At 34.3% G+C, this 16110-nt stretch overlaps 3 protein-coding genes across 3 annotated transcripts in view; 1 reads left to right on the top strand and 2 right to left on the bottom strand.

The window, feature by feature from the left end:
• The window catches only part of LOC102586624 (L-ascorbate oxidase homolog), a 2630-nt gene extending 769 nt beyond the window's left edge, over positions 1-1861 (bottom strand). The window contains exon 1 of the mRNA XM_006353224.1: positions 473-1861. Within this exon, the coding sequence (XP_006353286.1) occupies positions 473-1845 (1373 nt within the window). The 5' untranslated portion in view covers positions 1846-1861. The remainder of the gene's footprint in view (positions 1-472) is intronic.
• A 765-nt stretch (positions 1862-2626) lies between these two features.
• On the bottom strand, positions 2627-10034 carry LOC102598400 (protease Do-like 10, mitochondrial). The gene is made up of 8 exons (XM_006353176.2): positions 9428-10034; positions 8292-8537; positions 7426-7621; positions 5903-6162; positions 5241-5368; positions 3710-3913; positions 3056-3106; positions 2627-2939 (listed from the first exon to the last, which is right to left on the bottom strand). The coding sequence occupies exons 1-8, from the start codon at positions 9891-9893 to the stop codon at positions 2697-2699; spliced, it is 1794 nt and encodes a 597-aa protein (XP_006353238.1). The 5' UTR covers positions 9894-10034; the 3' UTR covers positions 2627-2696.
• Positions 10035-11138: 1104 nt separating this feature from the next.
• On the top strand, positions 11139-13843 carry LOC107061627 (uncharacterized). The gene is made up of 5 exons (XM_015311220.1): positions 11139-11208; positions 11335-11431; positions 11585-11702; positions 11937-12737; positions 13748-13843. Exons 1-5 carry the CDS (start codon positions 11139-11141, stop codon positions 13841-13843), a joined length of 1182 nt encoding a protein of 393 aa, XP_015166706.1.
• The last annotated feature ends 2267 nt before the right edge of the window (positions 13844-16110 follow it).

The following is a 16110-nucleotide window of genomic DNA, read 5'->3' on the forward strand; positions in this document are numbered from 1 at the left end:
GTTGGGGGGGGGGGGGGGGGGGGGGGGGGTTGATCATTCATTGAAAAATCATATATGAAAGTACAGTATTGGTAGAATTCAGTAATTTTGGTTCAAAACCCTAGATATTTGTTGAGAAGTCCACTAAGTAAGTTGCACATATTATAAATTTTAGAATCTATAATCTTCAAATTTTATATCTGATACTATTTAAAATAGGGAGGAAAGGGAGGTTAGAAATTATTTTAGGTCATAGTGTGGCAAAAGGGGATTCAGAAATTGTTCTTTAGAATCGATGATCTTCAAATTCTGGATCTGTTTAAAATAGGGAGGGGGGTGGTCAGAAATCGTTTTAGGTCACATGCATGTTCGAATCCCAATGTGACATTTTATTGATAATCTGAATCCCTAAAGTATAAATTTCTAACACTGACGGTAAGAAGTTAGATGATGTAATTATGAATTTGATGAAAGATAAAAAGGAGAAACTTACCCAACAGCAAAGAATGAGTGTCCTGACAAATGCCATGATTGAACACTTTTGCCATGATTCTCAATAACTATCTCAACAAAGTTGCGGTAAGTGGCATTGACCACATTAGGTGCAACTGTGATTTTATCTTGTCCAGCTTGTCCTGGACTTGGTTCATATTCATCCTTGATCAAATCATACTTGAACACCTTGTCCCCTGCACCATAATACTCCGCCAACTTAATTGGCGTAGTGGGGTCCACGTGGGACACACCGTTCAAGGCATAACGGAGTTTACCGTCAACTTGACCAGCTGAGGTGACTAGCTTGATGGTTCGGGTGATGTTGATTTGACCATAGTGGTAAGATCCCTGAGGGTTAGGTCTAGCTGCACTAGCTGTTAAATTCCAACGGAATGAACGGAACTGGTTGAGGGACCATGCCCACCCTTCGGGTGCCTTAGGCAACTCAGGTGAGGCGGGGCCCTTACCATTGGCGTAACGGATAGTAGTTGTGGCCACGTGTGAGTCTTTAGTGAACCTCGTGGATGCCACGAGGAAATAGTCCTTTGGTTCCTGGTTAGCAGTTACCAAAACGGAGAAACATTGTCCCAAATGGATATCTAGGGATTCATACACATTTTGCACGGTGTGTGAACCTTCAATCTCAACGAGCTTCAAGGTGTGTCCTTGCATCCTTACATTGATAGAATCCTTCAACCCGACATTGCAAATCCTAAACCTGTATGTCTTTCCAGGGGTCACAGTGAACATTGGCTCATCTTTACCATCACCTTTTCCGCTCTTACCATTAATAACAACACCTTGTGGCCTTCCAAGAGCGCGTCCACTATCCAACAACCTTTTCAATTCGGTATGACTCTTAGTATACCAATCACCCACAAGGACCATATGGTCAGCCTCAGGGGTCTCAAATGGGACAGGGATCAAAGCGCGACTAAGGACACTAATACCACCAAAACCACCAGCAGCGCGGTGCATGCTGGTAGTAGGGTAGTAATAGTAGCTTCCGATTTGATCCTTGACTTGAAAACGATAGGTGAAATTAGTACCGGGAGGGATAGGACAGTTGTTACCTAGGGTTCCTTCTTGCCATGAGTTCTTCCTTTGTTGGATTCCACTCCATGTGAAAAGGAGTGGTTCATCCAATTGGTTAAACACATTGACAACAACATTGTTATTGGATGTTCCATTGATTCTAGGTCCAGGGAATTGACCATTGATTAAAATGATTTTTTGGGGTACACCAAGTGGAGAAAGGGTGCCATAAGTAACTTTCCATTCATGAAACAAATAAGGATCCTCTCCATTTACTGAAATGTTGCAGGTTATTGCTAGCAAAATTGCTAGCACACACCCCAACCTATTATTCATTTTTTTTATTTTTTTTATTTACTTCTTCTCTCCTGTTTCTTATGGTTTTTCGATTCTTTAAAACTTTGTTTTGATCGAATCGAAAAAACCAAAAAGAGAACCTGAGAGAAAAAAAGGAAACAATTATTAGAACATAGAAAGGATAATGATATTATGATAATGAATTTGATCTATTTATATTGTAACTAACAAAGGTAATAGCCACTCAAATTTTCCTTTGTTGTCCGTAAATAATGTTTTTCTTTTGGTCTTTATTTTCTCCTTTTGTTTTGGTCCTCCTTTAATTTCTCTATCATTCACGAAAAATTGAAAAGTCAAATCAAATCGAGGAAAAAAAAACCTTCACATAATAATATAGATACCTATTGAAAATTTATAACTACACACGTATATGTATAGATTTTATTTATTTTTTTACAATATATATTAATTATTTGCCCTCTTGATTCATAGTGTAGGTTTTTACTTTTATCTTCTAATTTGATTTGTAATTGAATAAGTCAAATAATCTATTTCATGTTAAACATAATTTACCTTTTGAGTCTTTTAGTTATTCGTCGTTGTTTAATTCAATTATCATCGCGATATCTTCATAAATAATAGTCTTAAAAAAAAATCGCAAAATTCTTGGACACTACATATATTTTTTTTTCTCTTCAATAAAACCATACAAGTAATGACTAACATAAATAAGAATTAAGAATACATTATTTCAAATAAAAGTACAAACGTATATAAATAACAAAAAAATTGAAAAGAATAGTGAAGAGTACAATATGACTTCTCTATAACAGTCATCCTCTATAGCAGCAAACCATATCGTTATAGAGAGGTTCGACTGGTATACAAAATTAGGTTGAGCAAGCTGACTGTAGTTCAGCTGCATTTTGCTCATCAGTAAGATCGATAGACATGGCATGAGGTATTCTATGGCGTTTCAATATACGCGATGTGGCTATTCTTGCGGATTCATAGTTCAAAACAATCACCCTCTCATCATCCAAATCAAATCTCACGTTCTTTTGGTTACCATCTTCCACGAGTTGACGTAAATGTTTCAGATTCAGAACTTCTACACCGTTAACCTTCTTCACCTGTACCAAAATGGTCCAAAATTTCCGCGGAAACAAAGAGGAAAATGATTAAAAGGCGCCATTTCGCTGTCTTTCTTAAGAAGAGAATGAAGTCATAGAAGCAATGAGTGTTTTACCTGTAACTCAGCAAGACGCTCATAACCAGCATTAATATCATCCATCAACACCTAATTAATTACGAAAGGTCACGTTAGTAGCATATATTGCGTTGATTTCTATGTAAAAGGTTAGATTATTATGTTGAGAAGTGAACGTTAAAGAAAACAGCTAAAACTGAACAAAACAAATGCATCTATAGTTTGTTATATATGAAGTTAGCCAAATGAAATAGATTGGCCAAGGTAAGACATGCGTTATATCTTGCCATGAAAAAAAAACCGACTTCAGTCACATTGCAAGAAAGTGTCACTTAAAATATTTATGTGCTTGAACATGCATCAGGTCGATAGGCTTGTGGACTCGGTGCATGGGAAATATTTCTGAGCATATGAGATTGCTTAACCAGAACTGATCAGGTAGAGAGTTGGGAAGTGATAGGTTAAGGTACTGTGGATTCAACAAATCGAACATTACAAGTGCATAGACTCGCAAAAGGTCTACCCATTTGGATACACCGGTTTTGCAATTCCTCAGCATACATTTAGCATGTGAAATCATGACAAAATTTCATGGTCACTTTTTTCTTTTCTGTTTTCCTTTTTTATTTTTTATAAGAGTGAAATTATTTAAGTTCTCCATTTGACAGAAGGATAAGAAACTGTAGATCATACCTGTGAAAGGATGATGAATTGTTCGCCGGGTTTCTTAGGTAGTTCCCGAAGTGCCCGTTCACACAACCGACGGGGTGAGGTATTATACCATTCTTCTCCATACTCGTGAAGGAATGGTTGAGTTAATGGAATAAAAACGAGACCAGCAAAAATGAAATAACTCGGAAGCTTGTCAAATTGATGAACTGGAACAAGAGGTTGCAACTGCATATTATTAGTAGTTGTTAGATACAGTAGATTAATGCCAAAGAAACCATTAGATTTACAATCATATAGGTTAAAAAGTGTTCACTTGAAGGCTTAGCAGAAAGTACAGTCGTCTTCTCAACACCCTACTTCTATGCACCTGATCTCCAAGAGTGACAACACAAAAATTAAACTCGGCCCAATCCTGCACCTGAAATTCTTCTAACAGCAGTGTGTGACACTCCCAAAACACCAGGCAATCTGAACTACTTTTAGACATGCTAGTTCTATGCCTAGAAAAGGAATATACTCCAGGGCTGGAGGGGGTTGTTCATTTAATTCATGAACTAATCATGCAGGTACAATAATAGATAATTGTTAACCGGTAAATAATAATAGGGATTGTCATGCAGTGAATAATAATGTATGAATTGTCGACCTCCAATTGTCCCTATATCTAGGGTCATGATTAGGGTATAATCATCCTATAGGAAGGTCAACGATTAGTGTACATCCTATCCTTATACCCTAATCGTCGACCTAGGCCTCTACCTCTCCTAAAACCTGCAAAATTAGTTCAGTTCTCACTTAATCAATAACAAAATGGAATTCACTTGCACTATTTAATTCATGTTTAGTTGCTTTAATAACTGTACTAATGATTACCTTCAAAATCAAGAATTAGGGAATAGAAGACGACATATGCAATAGACTTGTCACATGAGTATGAGAAATGAAATGTTGATAACAAGTGAAAGTAAAAGAGAATCACAGAAATAGAAATAGCAAAAGGGCGGGCTCACACTCTATGAGATGAAAGAGACACTGTGAACAAGAAAGAGAAGGAAAAAGCAAATCAAGATCAGCAGAATAAGATGATCTCTGATAAAAGTAGAAAAAGAAAAAAAGTGAAAGAGGCCTCGAAGTTCAACCATAGTTTCACACGCTAAATACATATGGAAGATACACAGAACAATAAAAGACAAACGAAACTGATCAAGGCCGCTTTCACCTTTTCTGTTTTTTCTATTTTTGTCAGAGTAGATTGTTTAGTTTTCCAGCTGACAAAAGGATACTGGATGAGAAATTCTAGATACCTAAGTAAGAATGGTTGAATTGTTGAACTTACACATTATAACGTGTAAAAATGAAGAATTTTACTTCTACTAGAGCCTCATAGTATTAAGTCATTAACCACAGTTTTCTTAATTGTAGGTGCAGTAATTCAAATCTATTTGTTTGGCCAACATGCACCGAGGATATATGCAGAAGTTTGAGAAACCACTGGGAGTATCCACATTTGAAAACAACAATTAATATTGAAGGTTCAATAAAAATGACTTACAGGATGAAGCGTGATCTTGAAGTCATGCACTTCACCATTCCTCAAGACTTTAAGTTCAGCAGTTTCATTTGGTTTCTTCATAGATACGAGATGGTCAAATGAGATTCTCTCTCTGTTTCGGAAAGGAACTGCAAATCATAAGCAATCTCAGAAGTCGGAACTTCAAATGATGGAGAATAAAGGGCAAACTTTTGTAGCACAAAATAAGTTATCCCAGCCTTAACAATTCTCATATCCTGCACACCACTTATGCAATTCTGGTATAATTACGAGCTATCTGCATGCAAGAGAAAACTCAAAATGAAAAGAGCCTAGACTCTAGGATTTCCATCTTACCAAGGGAAGTCACAAAAGTTACTCATAGTTGCAAGCTAAGAGAAGGTGAATGCTTTTAAGTTGATGCTACCCTGCTTACAAGAGCCAATAGCGAGAACCACATTCACGTCTCATCCTAATCCATCATTTTACCTCAAAAACATTTAAAGCAAGAAAAAAGCATGTGCAATAAATTATGGGGAAAAAGGAGAGAACTCTCCAGTCTGTTAACTTACAGTAACTGCGAAGAAGAAGAGGGCTCTCCAGTATGGAGTCTTATACTAGTTTAACTATTGCGTATAAGAATCACAATAAAGAGAGGAGCAAGAGCAATCAGAGAATTCTACCTGTTCCATCACTTGCTATGGGGACACCATCAAATGAGAGGATTATATCGTCTTTCTTTAATACTCTACAAGCATCAGAAAGTGGATTGATTCGGCTAACAAGTACACCTGTCATTTTTGACTGCATTTGGAAGTATTCTCGAATCTGTGCATTTTCAGTAGGTTGGCATGACAAGCCCAGAGAGCAAAACCCAGCATATTCACCACGTTCTTCTACGCCAGCTATAAAATGCTTTATCACAGGAACAGGAATAATGTAGCTGCAAAATCCAACCAGAAATAGAACTTGTAAGATCAACCTAGAAGACTGTAATTTCTTTTTTCTAATAACAGAAGTTTCTTTCTCTGAAGTAGATCGTTTAATCAAGACGGATCAGTTTAGATTTGACTGGTTGCAGCATGAGAGCTACTATGTGTTCCCATAAGCTAAACAAACTTAGACTAAAACTATTAATTGTCATCAAGCAAATCTCAGCATCAACTGTATGTCACAACTAAGAGAATAATATCATGATGCTAGAGCCAAAGGGCTACAGGTCAAGCTTCATATTCATAAACGCATGAACAAGGTCTGCATATTTCAGAAAATTAAAGAAATATCTTTTTACCAATTAAAGAATTGAATCAAAAGATGAAGAATAAAATGACAGAGAAACTAGGACAAGCGGACCAGAAAAATGATAAATGGGGAGAGAAGATTTGCAGAAAAATAAATGTTAAAGAAGAATAAATGCACTCAGATTCAGGCCAAGGAAATAAACGTCAGAACCCAGTTGGGTTTACTTCCAGTTTTTTTTTTTTCACATAGGAGGGCAGCAGGGAGGGGAGGAGCCAAAGGTTGTTCCCCTTTTTTTTTTTCATTTTATGTAAAACAAGCCAGCTGATACGAAAAATTGTGACTGAATCATAAAAAAATACAATTACAAAGGAAAGGTTAAAGCATGACTGCAAATAGGAGCTGAGGGGGGAGACCTTCTTAGTTGTTGGGTGAGAAGAGGGGGGAGTAAGAGCCAGAAGAAGTGGTGGAACATGATACCCTCTTGTATATGGTGGACTATTTGGAGAGAAAGAAACAAGAGGTGTATGGAAAATACTGCAGAATCAGTACAAAAGATCAAATGGCGTTGTATGAAGACGTTCTATTTTTGGTGTAATGAGGAGGGTATAGAGGATGCTGGACAGATTTTAAAATTTTTCTCTTCTTTATAAGTTTAGTAGCAATTTCTTGAGTTGGTCTTTTTTGGGTCACTGATGTAAATCTTTTTGATGGTTGCCAGCATACCCTCATTGCTGAAGAATACAACTTTACTTTATCAAAAAAAAATAAAAAATAGGAGCTGAGTGTAATTTTAACCAAAAGAAGAGTTACTTTGATGTGTGACAATGCTAGTGATATTAGCATATATTCTTCATCAATATTTAACTAAATAATATATGGTAGAGCAAGCAATAAATGAAGCAGGGGAACTAGATCTTCATGGTAGTTATGGAGACACAAAGTGGGAAAAGAATTTCTAATTTACCCAATATTCTCTGCACCCGAAAGGTTTTGGAAAGCAACTCCAGCAACTTTGTCACCCATGATTGCTGGCCCTCCGCTATTCCCTGGATTTATAGCCGCATCAATTTGTATTGCCAATAGTTGACTAGCCCCATGCACATATTGTGTAGGTTCAACCCTTGAGACGACACCTTTTGTGACAGATATATTGTCTCCCCCTAGAAAAAAGTGAATATCATAATGATTAGTAGAGAACTCATCAGATGCAAGTATTTAGTATAATATATTTGCCACAAGATTGTTAAGTAAAAAGATTGTTATTTTGCCACAAGAAAAGAGGCTCCTATTTTTATAGGATTTGATAAATGGAAGGAAATTGTTAATACGTGGAACAAACTAAGGTGAAGGGAGCCCAATTTCTCAGTAGAAAGAAAAGCAATGTGCATTTATGTGAACTTTTGAATGAAATGAGCCCTATATATATATATATATATAGGATTCCTAATGATGACAAAAGTTCACATAAATGCACATTGCTTTTCTTTCTACTGAGAAATTGGGCTCCCTTCACCTTAGTTTGTTCCACGTATTAACAATTTCCTTCCATTTATCAAATCCTATAAAAATAGGAGCCTCTTTTCTTGTGTGCTGTTTTTGTTTATTCCTAATGCTGACCCCAATTAATTTGGATTGAGGTGCAGTTGATTGATTGATTTTGTGAGAAAACGTGAATGGAAAGAGCCTGTTTGTGAGTTGTGATTCAATAGTCAGTTTTTTTAAAGAGGTATAACATCCCATTGCTAAACATGAACACTATAATATCACACAAACAATAGGAAAACAACAGAAGGCCTCAGAGTTTGAATCAATTAGAAGAAAAATAATTACCTTGAGGATAACCAACAACAGATACAGCTTCTTGAAGAAATGGAACATCACCAAGCTCCAAAGAGTTCATGCCCTCCCAGAATTCTTCACTTTCTACCACCAGAATAGCCAAGTCACATTCATGACCAACAGCCTGAACTGTTGCTCTATACTTGGTTGGAGAACCATGCTTTCGTACAAGTACAAATGTATGATCAGCCACAACATGAGCATTTGTCAGGATTCTCTTTCCCGGAATAACAAAACCTATAATATTAAGAATGCAAAATTCAAAAATAAGCTTTGTATTCGCTTTCTTTTTTAAACAAGAAGAAGTTATCATACACAAAGGGAAGGGAGGGGGAAAATGAACCGCCAACAACAAGGTGGAAGTTCACGTATCCAACCAACTAGGAACCTTGGAGCTACAATATCAAATATGTTATGCTCAGAGGCGGATCTAGGATTTGAATTTTATGGGTTCTTACAGCAATCTCGAATTAAAATACAATTATAACTAGGTTTGCTATCAAATATTAGTGGATTTAAAATACATATGCAGAGCTTGGCCAAAAGCTATCGGCTTCTGGTGAACCCGTAGGTTACACTCTGAATCTGTCACTGCTCATGCTTCAATCCTAAACTAGTTAAGAGTCCCCCATGTCTAATATCATGCCAAGAACAAAACGAATTGTTTTCCATTCCCAATCATGAACCCAATGAATCTGGAGAAATTTTTCCATCCTTTCGCAAAACACTAATCAGACTCCCATAAACATGTCTCCCATATCTTGCCTCTTCTTAGCAAACAAATCTCAATTCTTGGAACCTTTGGGTTAATGGCAAACTATTTATGTTAATGAACAACAACTTCGTAAAAGATAGCATTTTTACAAGGCTTCCTTAGTTAAAGAAGTGTGGGGAGTCTTAGTAGCTCAGTTGGTCAACTATCTAAATTTTTATCTTGTTGGTGAGGGTTCGATTACCCAACTTGTAATCCCCTACCCCGATTTTTTTTTAAATGGTCAATATTGTCACCAAGAAGTGAACTTTCATTTCAGGAATCCATAAAAATTTCACAATATTCAATGCTAAGTCGAAAAAAGGAAGCATATAGAGAATGACTTTCTGGAAGAGAAATGTAAGAGAAACAATACCAGAGCCCGTCGTTTCGCGCTGAGACTTGTTCTGCCATGGAAGGAAGTAATTAGGACTGCTGGAAACAGTAAATATCTTAACTACAGAATCCAATGCTAGCTCAATTGCTAAATAAGCATCCAAAATTCCATCAGATAAGCGCGGCGCCACTCGTTCTACCTCCGATAAAGCAACTCCAGCATCTCCCGCAACTGATAAATTAGGTTCAACACTATTATTTTCCTCAGCTCTCTCAGTATTAGGTGCATTAAAAATCGAGCTATTTGAACTCAACGTGGAAAAAAATGAGGCCGAAGCAGATATATTTCCAAAACTACTACTGTAATTGAACGGTATGAATCTCCGGTGACGCACCGGCGCTATGCCGGCGATTGCAGAATCTCCGGCAATTATAGGGCATTGAAAGTGGAGCTGTCTGTTTAAGAGCCTTCGTGATGCACGGAGAGTAGAACCTATTCGTAACATCGAAACCGGCGTATTACCGGTGAAGTTCGCCGGAGCTCAGCCTATTACGCCGGTGCCGTTAAAGCGCGCGCAAGGGGAAAAGGGTTTTAGGCCTTAATTGGAGATTCTAAAACCCTTCAAGAAAGAGGGGAACTTAAAAATAATTTAAAATAAAAAAATTAACCACGAGTATTTTTAATTTTATTTTTCTAAAATTAAAAAAAATAAAATGATACAATGTACAAAAACTTACACTTGGACGAGTTGGTTGAGTAGAGAATCTTTCAAAATGGGGTGGCGTGTGCTTGATATCACCTATGTGTGTTTCTCGATTGAGCTTGTCACTGGGTAAGGCCAGGAGCTGGTTTGGAGAATCCCGGGAATTTACTTATTCAAGGAGGCTTTATTCTAAAATGGAATAAGTGATAAAATCGATATTTTATAGAAGAATGATCGAGATCATAAAATTCTTTCACACCCGCACATGCGGCTGAATATATATAAAAAAGTTTACACACCGAGTTTGTCCAAAAAAAAAACTAACTTGAAAATATTACTCCTTTAATATTTGAAAGAAATTGACAAACACCTATTTTTGAAAACCATTAGTGTTTATATACTTTTTAATGTAAAAACTAAGATTTTGACCAAAATACCCCTAGTTAAAATACGGGAAAACTACAGAAGATCTTTTATTAGAGTTTGAATTTTATGAACTATACATATATGAGGATTATGAGATTAGTTAGTTTTAAGTTGTTTATCGATCCATTTCAATTCTCGTCCTTTATTCGAATTTGAAACTGATAATCCCAATTTAAATAAAATAATAACATAGTCGATGAAAATTCATAGAACCGATTCGAAGTATCAAACTCAATAGGGCCTGCAACAAACAAACTGATGCCAAATGTACAAAAAAAAATCTTAACAAATATTGATTTCCTCTTATTATTATTTTCTATTTGGAACATTTCCTTTGTATTAGCCGGCCAAATAGTAACATTCACTATTAAATAATTATAATAAGTACTATTTTAATAATTGTCTTTCAAGATTGCCATAAAAAATTAACAAGAAATAAAAAGTATATACTTGTTATTAGTTGTTAGAAAAGGCTTGCTTTTGAGTCCAAAAATAAATCATTTCGACCTAGGTCTAATTTCTAGTTCATTCTATTTTCTTTTGCTAGTTCGATCGTGGGATTTCTGATAGTGAGAATTACGAAACATGAATAGAGATGAAGATCTTCTTTTGTTTACGAACATGTATAAGCGCGAAAAGAGTGATCTAGCTAGCCTTCTTCTCCCTGTTCCGGATGAATTTGAGGCAAATGGTAGTATAACTTTACTTTTTATTTTGCAATTTTTTCGACACGTCTTTATGGAGAAGTAAGGATTCATATAGTCGTTCCCAACTTGCTCGGGACTAAAATAAATCTGTTGTTGTTGTTTTCTTGTAGGGAATTATGCACTATATAGAATGGCTTCTAGCAAAAAAGGTCAAATGGGATTGGATTACATGATGAGTACTGAAATTGGAAAAAATGACTATGATTGGTAAAATTCAATTTTCTTTTGATCATATTGTTGCACTAAGTTATAATTAGAGCATGTTGAGTCTATCAACGTGTGAAAATCTTAAAAGACAGATAATATGGATCGGATATAGTCTAATTCGTTCATACTTAATACTTGAAATTTTAATTGAAGGTTGAAAACGCCACCGGCTACGCCTTTATTTCCATCTCTTGACATGGAAGCCAATGCTCCAGAACTAGTCATTCAGAAGGAGATCCCAATTATTCAACCTGTTATTACTCTATCAAGGGTGTGTGCTTCTAACATTTTTTTAATTTTTTTTTCAAAAGTCACTATTATCATGAAATAGTTTTCGATATGATCAAGTTTTATATACAGTCAAAACTCTCTATAACAATATTGTTTGTCTAAATATAATATAAAAAATTGATTTTAGAAAAAACTTGATCGTTATAGTGAAATATTATTATAGATGATGATTGATATAGAGACGTCAGAATGTACTTTAAATTTGTCACAATAGTTTGCAGGAGGAGCTAAAATAAGAAGTACTCTTATAAGATCTTCATCACCTAATCAAAAGCCAAAAATAGACACAAAAAACTCAACACAAATTGGAAAACAAAATGTGTCATCAATAGAGAAGAAGAACACAAGATTTGCAACCACAACAATGATCAAATCCAATACTAGCAATGATCATAAAGAAAGATCAAACACATTGTCATCAAGTGCAACAAGAACAACCAAGCAAAAAGATTCAAGTCTTAATTTTTTAGCTTCCAATTTATCAAAAACAATGGGAACTGAGTCGTCTTTGAGTACCACTAGGCCTAAAAGCAGGGGAGTGTCCCCTGCTGGTAGACCTAAAAGCAGGGGAGAGTCCCCTGCTGGAAGGCCAAAAATCCTGGGAGCTCAGTTCCCAGGATTTTCTGATGAAACTCCACCTAATCTCAAGACAGATCGGTCCCTGTCAGCAAACAGGGGCCGGCCTAACCAATCAACTAACCAAAGACCAGGATCATCATCACCATCATCGTCCTTTTCTTCAACGTCAATACCTTCTACAAAACCAATAAAACGACAATCTTGTTCACCCAGTGTAACGCGTGGACGAAAACAAGAGATTAGTACAAGTAGTACAAATATTCAACAGGGGAATGGCACAACACAAGTTCTTGGTAGCAAAATGGTTGACAAGTTCATGAATGCTAGGAAGTCAATTCATGAAGAGAAGGCAAAATTGACTAGTTCAATGAATGAGAGCTCAGGTTTTGGAAGGCACATTTCAAGAATTTCAGCAAATATGGCTCACAAGCACATGGTAAGTGTATCTAATTTACTTGTTACTCCCTTCATCTCAAATTATCTATCGTATTTCTCTTTTACACGTCTCTTCAAAAAATATTAATTAAGAAGGGTTCTAACTATTTTATCCTTATTTATGTCTTAAGATATAATCTTCCTCTTTTTCATTAAATATTTAATTTATTTATGTGTCATCATCCCATAATTGAAATGTTCGTAATTTTCAAGAACAATTACTATTGAGGGTAAAATGAAAAAAAAATGATATTAAATTGTCTTGAAGCTCTAAAATGAAAAATAATTTGAGACAAGTAATTTTAGAAACAACGACACATGAGATGGAAGGAGTACATTATAGTATGAACTAATCAAACTACATACATAGTAACGCAAAACAAGAATTTAGAGTTTATGGGTTCTAGATAAGTTATTTATGCATATGAAGTGGAGATTTTTAAGCTTAAAGCCATGGTATGGGTCAAACCTATTTGGCTTGACATAAAATGATCAAAAAAAGACAATGATATAACTTCAATGTGAAACTAATTAAATTGGGCTGGGCCTATGGTATTAAACTCAGGCCCAACTAATCTCCGTAGCCTACCCCATGGCCCATATTAGTTCACCCAAATTAATTGGGCTGGCTATTGGTCTTTGCCAAAATGTAGAATGGTTTAAAATTATTTTTTCTTCTTGTTATTTATGTCACAAAAGTTTTTAGAAAAAAAGTGCCTCTAATGGCTATTTAGCCACTTGTATTTGTGTTAGTTTAATTTGACCAATGACTCTATAGATAGTTACAAATGAAAGTGAAAATACATATTACTTAATCATAATTAATCGAAAAAGTTTCTATACTCGATCCATGTCTTACATTGCACTTGTATCAGAATTTCAGCTAGTGATGCTTTCGATTACTCAGACTTTTGTCACGATGATTGTATTGCTCTTGCACAACCTGCTTTCACAATTTAGGTAAAAATAATAATTCTCCTATTAATTTTGATTTTTCAAATTAAATGACAGGAAATCCATCAAGACACTGGTAATTCTAGCAAAAATGGCACAATTACTGGGAGAAAATCTTCAAATATTAGAGGCAGTAAAATCCCTAGTGCATAAAACAACTCATATTATATTTTTGTTTGAGTTTAATCAAAAAACACAAGATGTTTTTTTTTATTTTGCCTTTTATCATTTAATGATAATTATCAATGTTTTTTCTCCTTGATTTTGCCCGACGAGTCATCTACTTAAATAGATCTTTTCGCAAAAGCTAAGTAACAGTAACAAACTACATATGGATGATATTTGAAAAATATATACAAGTTATGCAAATTAACTTTACGTATGTCATGATGAAATATGATCAAACGTCCATGTAGATTATATATACTGTGGAGTTTCAACTAAAGTAGTTCCTGAAAAAAGTTGGAGGAAAAAAATTGTTTCTGAAAAAGGAATAAAGTATAATAAAAAGGAAAAGAAGTAGAAGAATAGAAATGTCAAACAGTTAATGGGTTAATAATGTTGACCAAAAAGTGAGAAAATCAAAGTAAAAAGTCCCCCAAAAAACAGGTAAAGTGTATAGTATTATAGTCAGCAAAACCATGTTCTCAAACTATAAATAATTAATTACTAAACACTATGGATGGAAGGAGTGACGGTAAAATTATCTTCGGACGAATAATATTATGAAATATTTATTGTCTTTTATCAAAAACATGAACCACATAACTCTGCCATTTTCACCAATATTGATTTTCACCGTGAAATTTCATGATTTTGAATTCACTTCATTATTCATTATGTCTTGAAAATATTTTTATTATTAACTAGAGTCATTTTAAATGTATTTCTAATACATTAAATTTATTATATTAAAAAAAAAATCATTTTGTATTTATTACTTTATAAAATATATGTCATATTAATACTAAAAAAGAAAAAAATGGATAGGGAAATATCAATATATACAGTAGTTCAAAAAGGGAAGTGACTTTTGAATTTAGGGTACATAGTACATACACATGCATGTGCTTGTTGCATAATATTCTTCCAAAGAGAAAATGAAATTGTTTGACCTTTAATCAGATGTCTCAGATTTGAGTCTTGAATATGGAGAAATTCTGTTAAAAGTGTCATCCTGAAATGGATCTTACATTACGTAATTTAAATTTAATCAGAGCTCTAATATAAACTAAAGACATTGAATAAGAAATGAAAAAAATTTAAAAATAAATTAAAAGGGGGGCAAAGAGCATGTTGAGTAAAGTGATAATTTAAGGAAGAGAGATGGAGAGAAAGAAATAAGAGGAGTAAATACTAATGTGTAAGAAATGTTCCTTCTGAAAATACTGATTGATACATTGTTTTCTCTCTCACACACACACAAACAGAGAAACAAATTAAAAGCACCTTTTGGAAGACTTGATTTTTTTTCTCCACATATATTTAGGGATGTGTGCACATATTATGTGACATATTTTCGAATTTCAAAATTCATATTTTATTGTAATTTTTCATAACAGTACAATAAAAAGGCAATATACATATGAAAATTAATAAAGAGAGTTAAAGTCATTATCGATATTAATTAGTTGTCATTAAATTCAATATCGCTATAGATTTTAGGAACATTTACAAAGAGTATTAATTGCCTCTAAAAATACATATTTAATGGCTATTAAGTTATTGTTATTAATTAATTGTTGTCAAAAATCAGTGTAGTCTGTAGTGATATCTTTTAAATATTTTTGAATTGACAAATTAAGTGACTTGCAGTACTTTTTACTCCCTCAATCTACTTTTAACTGTCACGTTTTTTTTTAGAGTCAAATTATTAGAACTTTGACCAACATTTTACAATATATTTTTTCATCATATTGATATGCAAAAAATTGCAATTTATAGTACTTTTCATATAGTTTTTGAATATATAATTTTTTTTGTTTAAAATATCGAATTAATGTAATATAATTTAACTTTAAAAATTAGTCAAATTGACTTTCGAAAAGCGTCACATTACAATTAAAAGTGGACAAAGAGAGTACATAATTTTCCAATATATAAAACTTAAACTTTTTAATTTTCAAAATACAAATTGTGTCATGTGAATTGAGATGGAGTGAATAGTGTTATTTGAACTCATATATGTCCCAAACTCCAAGAAGGAAAAATAGAATGGGAATAATTAAAGGTATGAAGGGGGGAATACAATAGTCAATGTAAAGAGAGAAGCATATATATATATAGGTATATATAGACTTGTTTTCTGAAATAATTATTCATTGTTTGTTTCTGCACATCACAAGAGAAAAATACAGCAAATAGGATTAGTCAATTCTGACTATAACAATTGAGAACATCACTTGTTTGTATTGGCATTG

The sequence above is a fragment of the Solanum tuberosum genome, unplaced genomic scaffold (genome assembly GCF_000226075.1).
Source record: "Solanum tuberosum cultivar DM 1-3 516 R44 unplaced genomic scaffold, SolTub_3.0 scf00152, whole genome shotgun sequence".
Classification (NCBI taxonomy): Eukaryota; Viridiplantae; Streptophyta; class Magnoliopsida; order Solanales; family Solanaceae; genus Solanum; species Solanum tuberosum.

What these genes read in the sequence shown, in the direction of transcription:
- LOC102598400 (XM_006353176.2), bottom strand. Translation starts at nt 9,893, where the DNA reads ATGTTACGAATAGGTTCTACTCTCCGTGCATCACGAAGGCTCTTAAAC. An exon ending in TGTTGTTGGTTATCCTCAAG is followed by an intron (nt 7,622 to 8,291) that starts GTAATTATTTTT and finishes ACTTTTTTCTAG; the next exon opens with GGGGAGACAATATATCTGTC. An exon ending in AGCGTCTTGCTGAGTTACAG is followed by an intron (nt 2,940 to 3,055) that starts GTAAAACACTCA and finishes ATTTTGGTACAG; the next exon opens with GTGAAGAAGGTTAACGGTGT.
- LOC107061627 (XM_015311220.1), top strand. Translation starts at nt 11,139, where the DNA reads ATGTATAAGCGCGAAAAGAGTGATCTAGCTAGCCTTCTTCTCCCTGTT. An exon ending in CTGTTATTACTCTATCAAGG is followed by an intron (nt 11,703 to 11,936) that starts GTGTGTGCTTCT and finishes TTGTCACAATAG; the next exon opens with TTTGCAGGAGGAGCTAAAAT. An exon ending in ATATGGCTCACAAGCACATG is followed by an intron (nt 12,738 to 13,747) that starts GTAAGTGTATCT and finishes ATTAAATGACAG; the next exon opens with GAAATCCATCAAGACACTGG.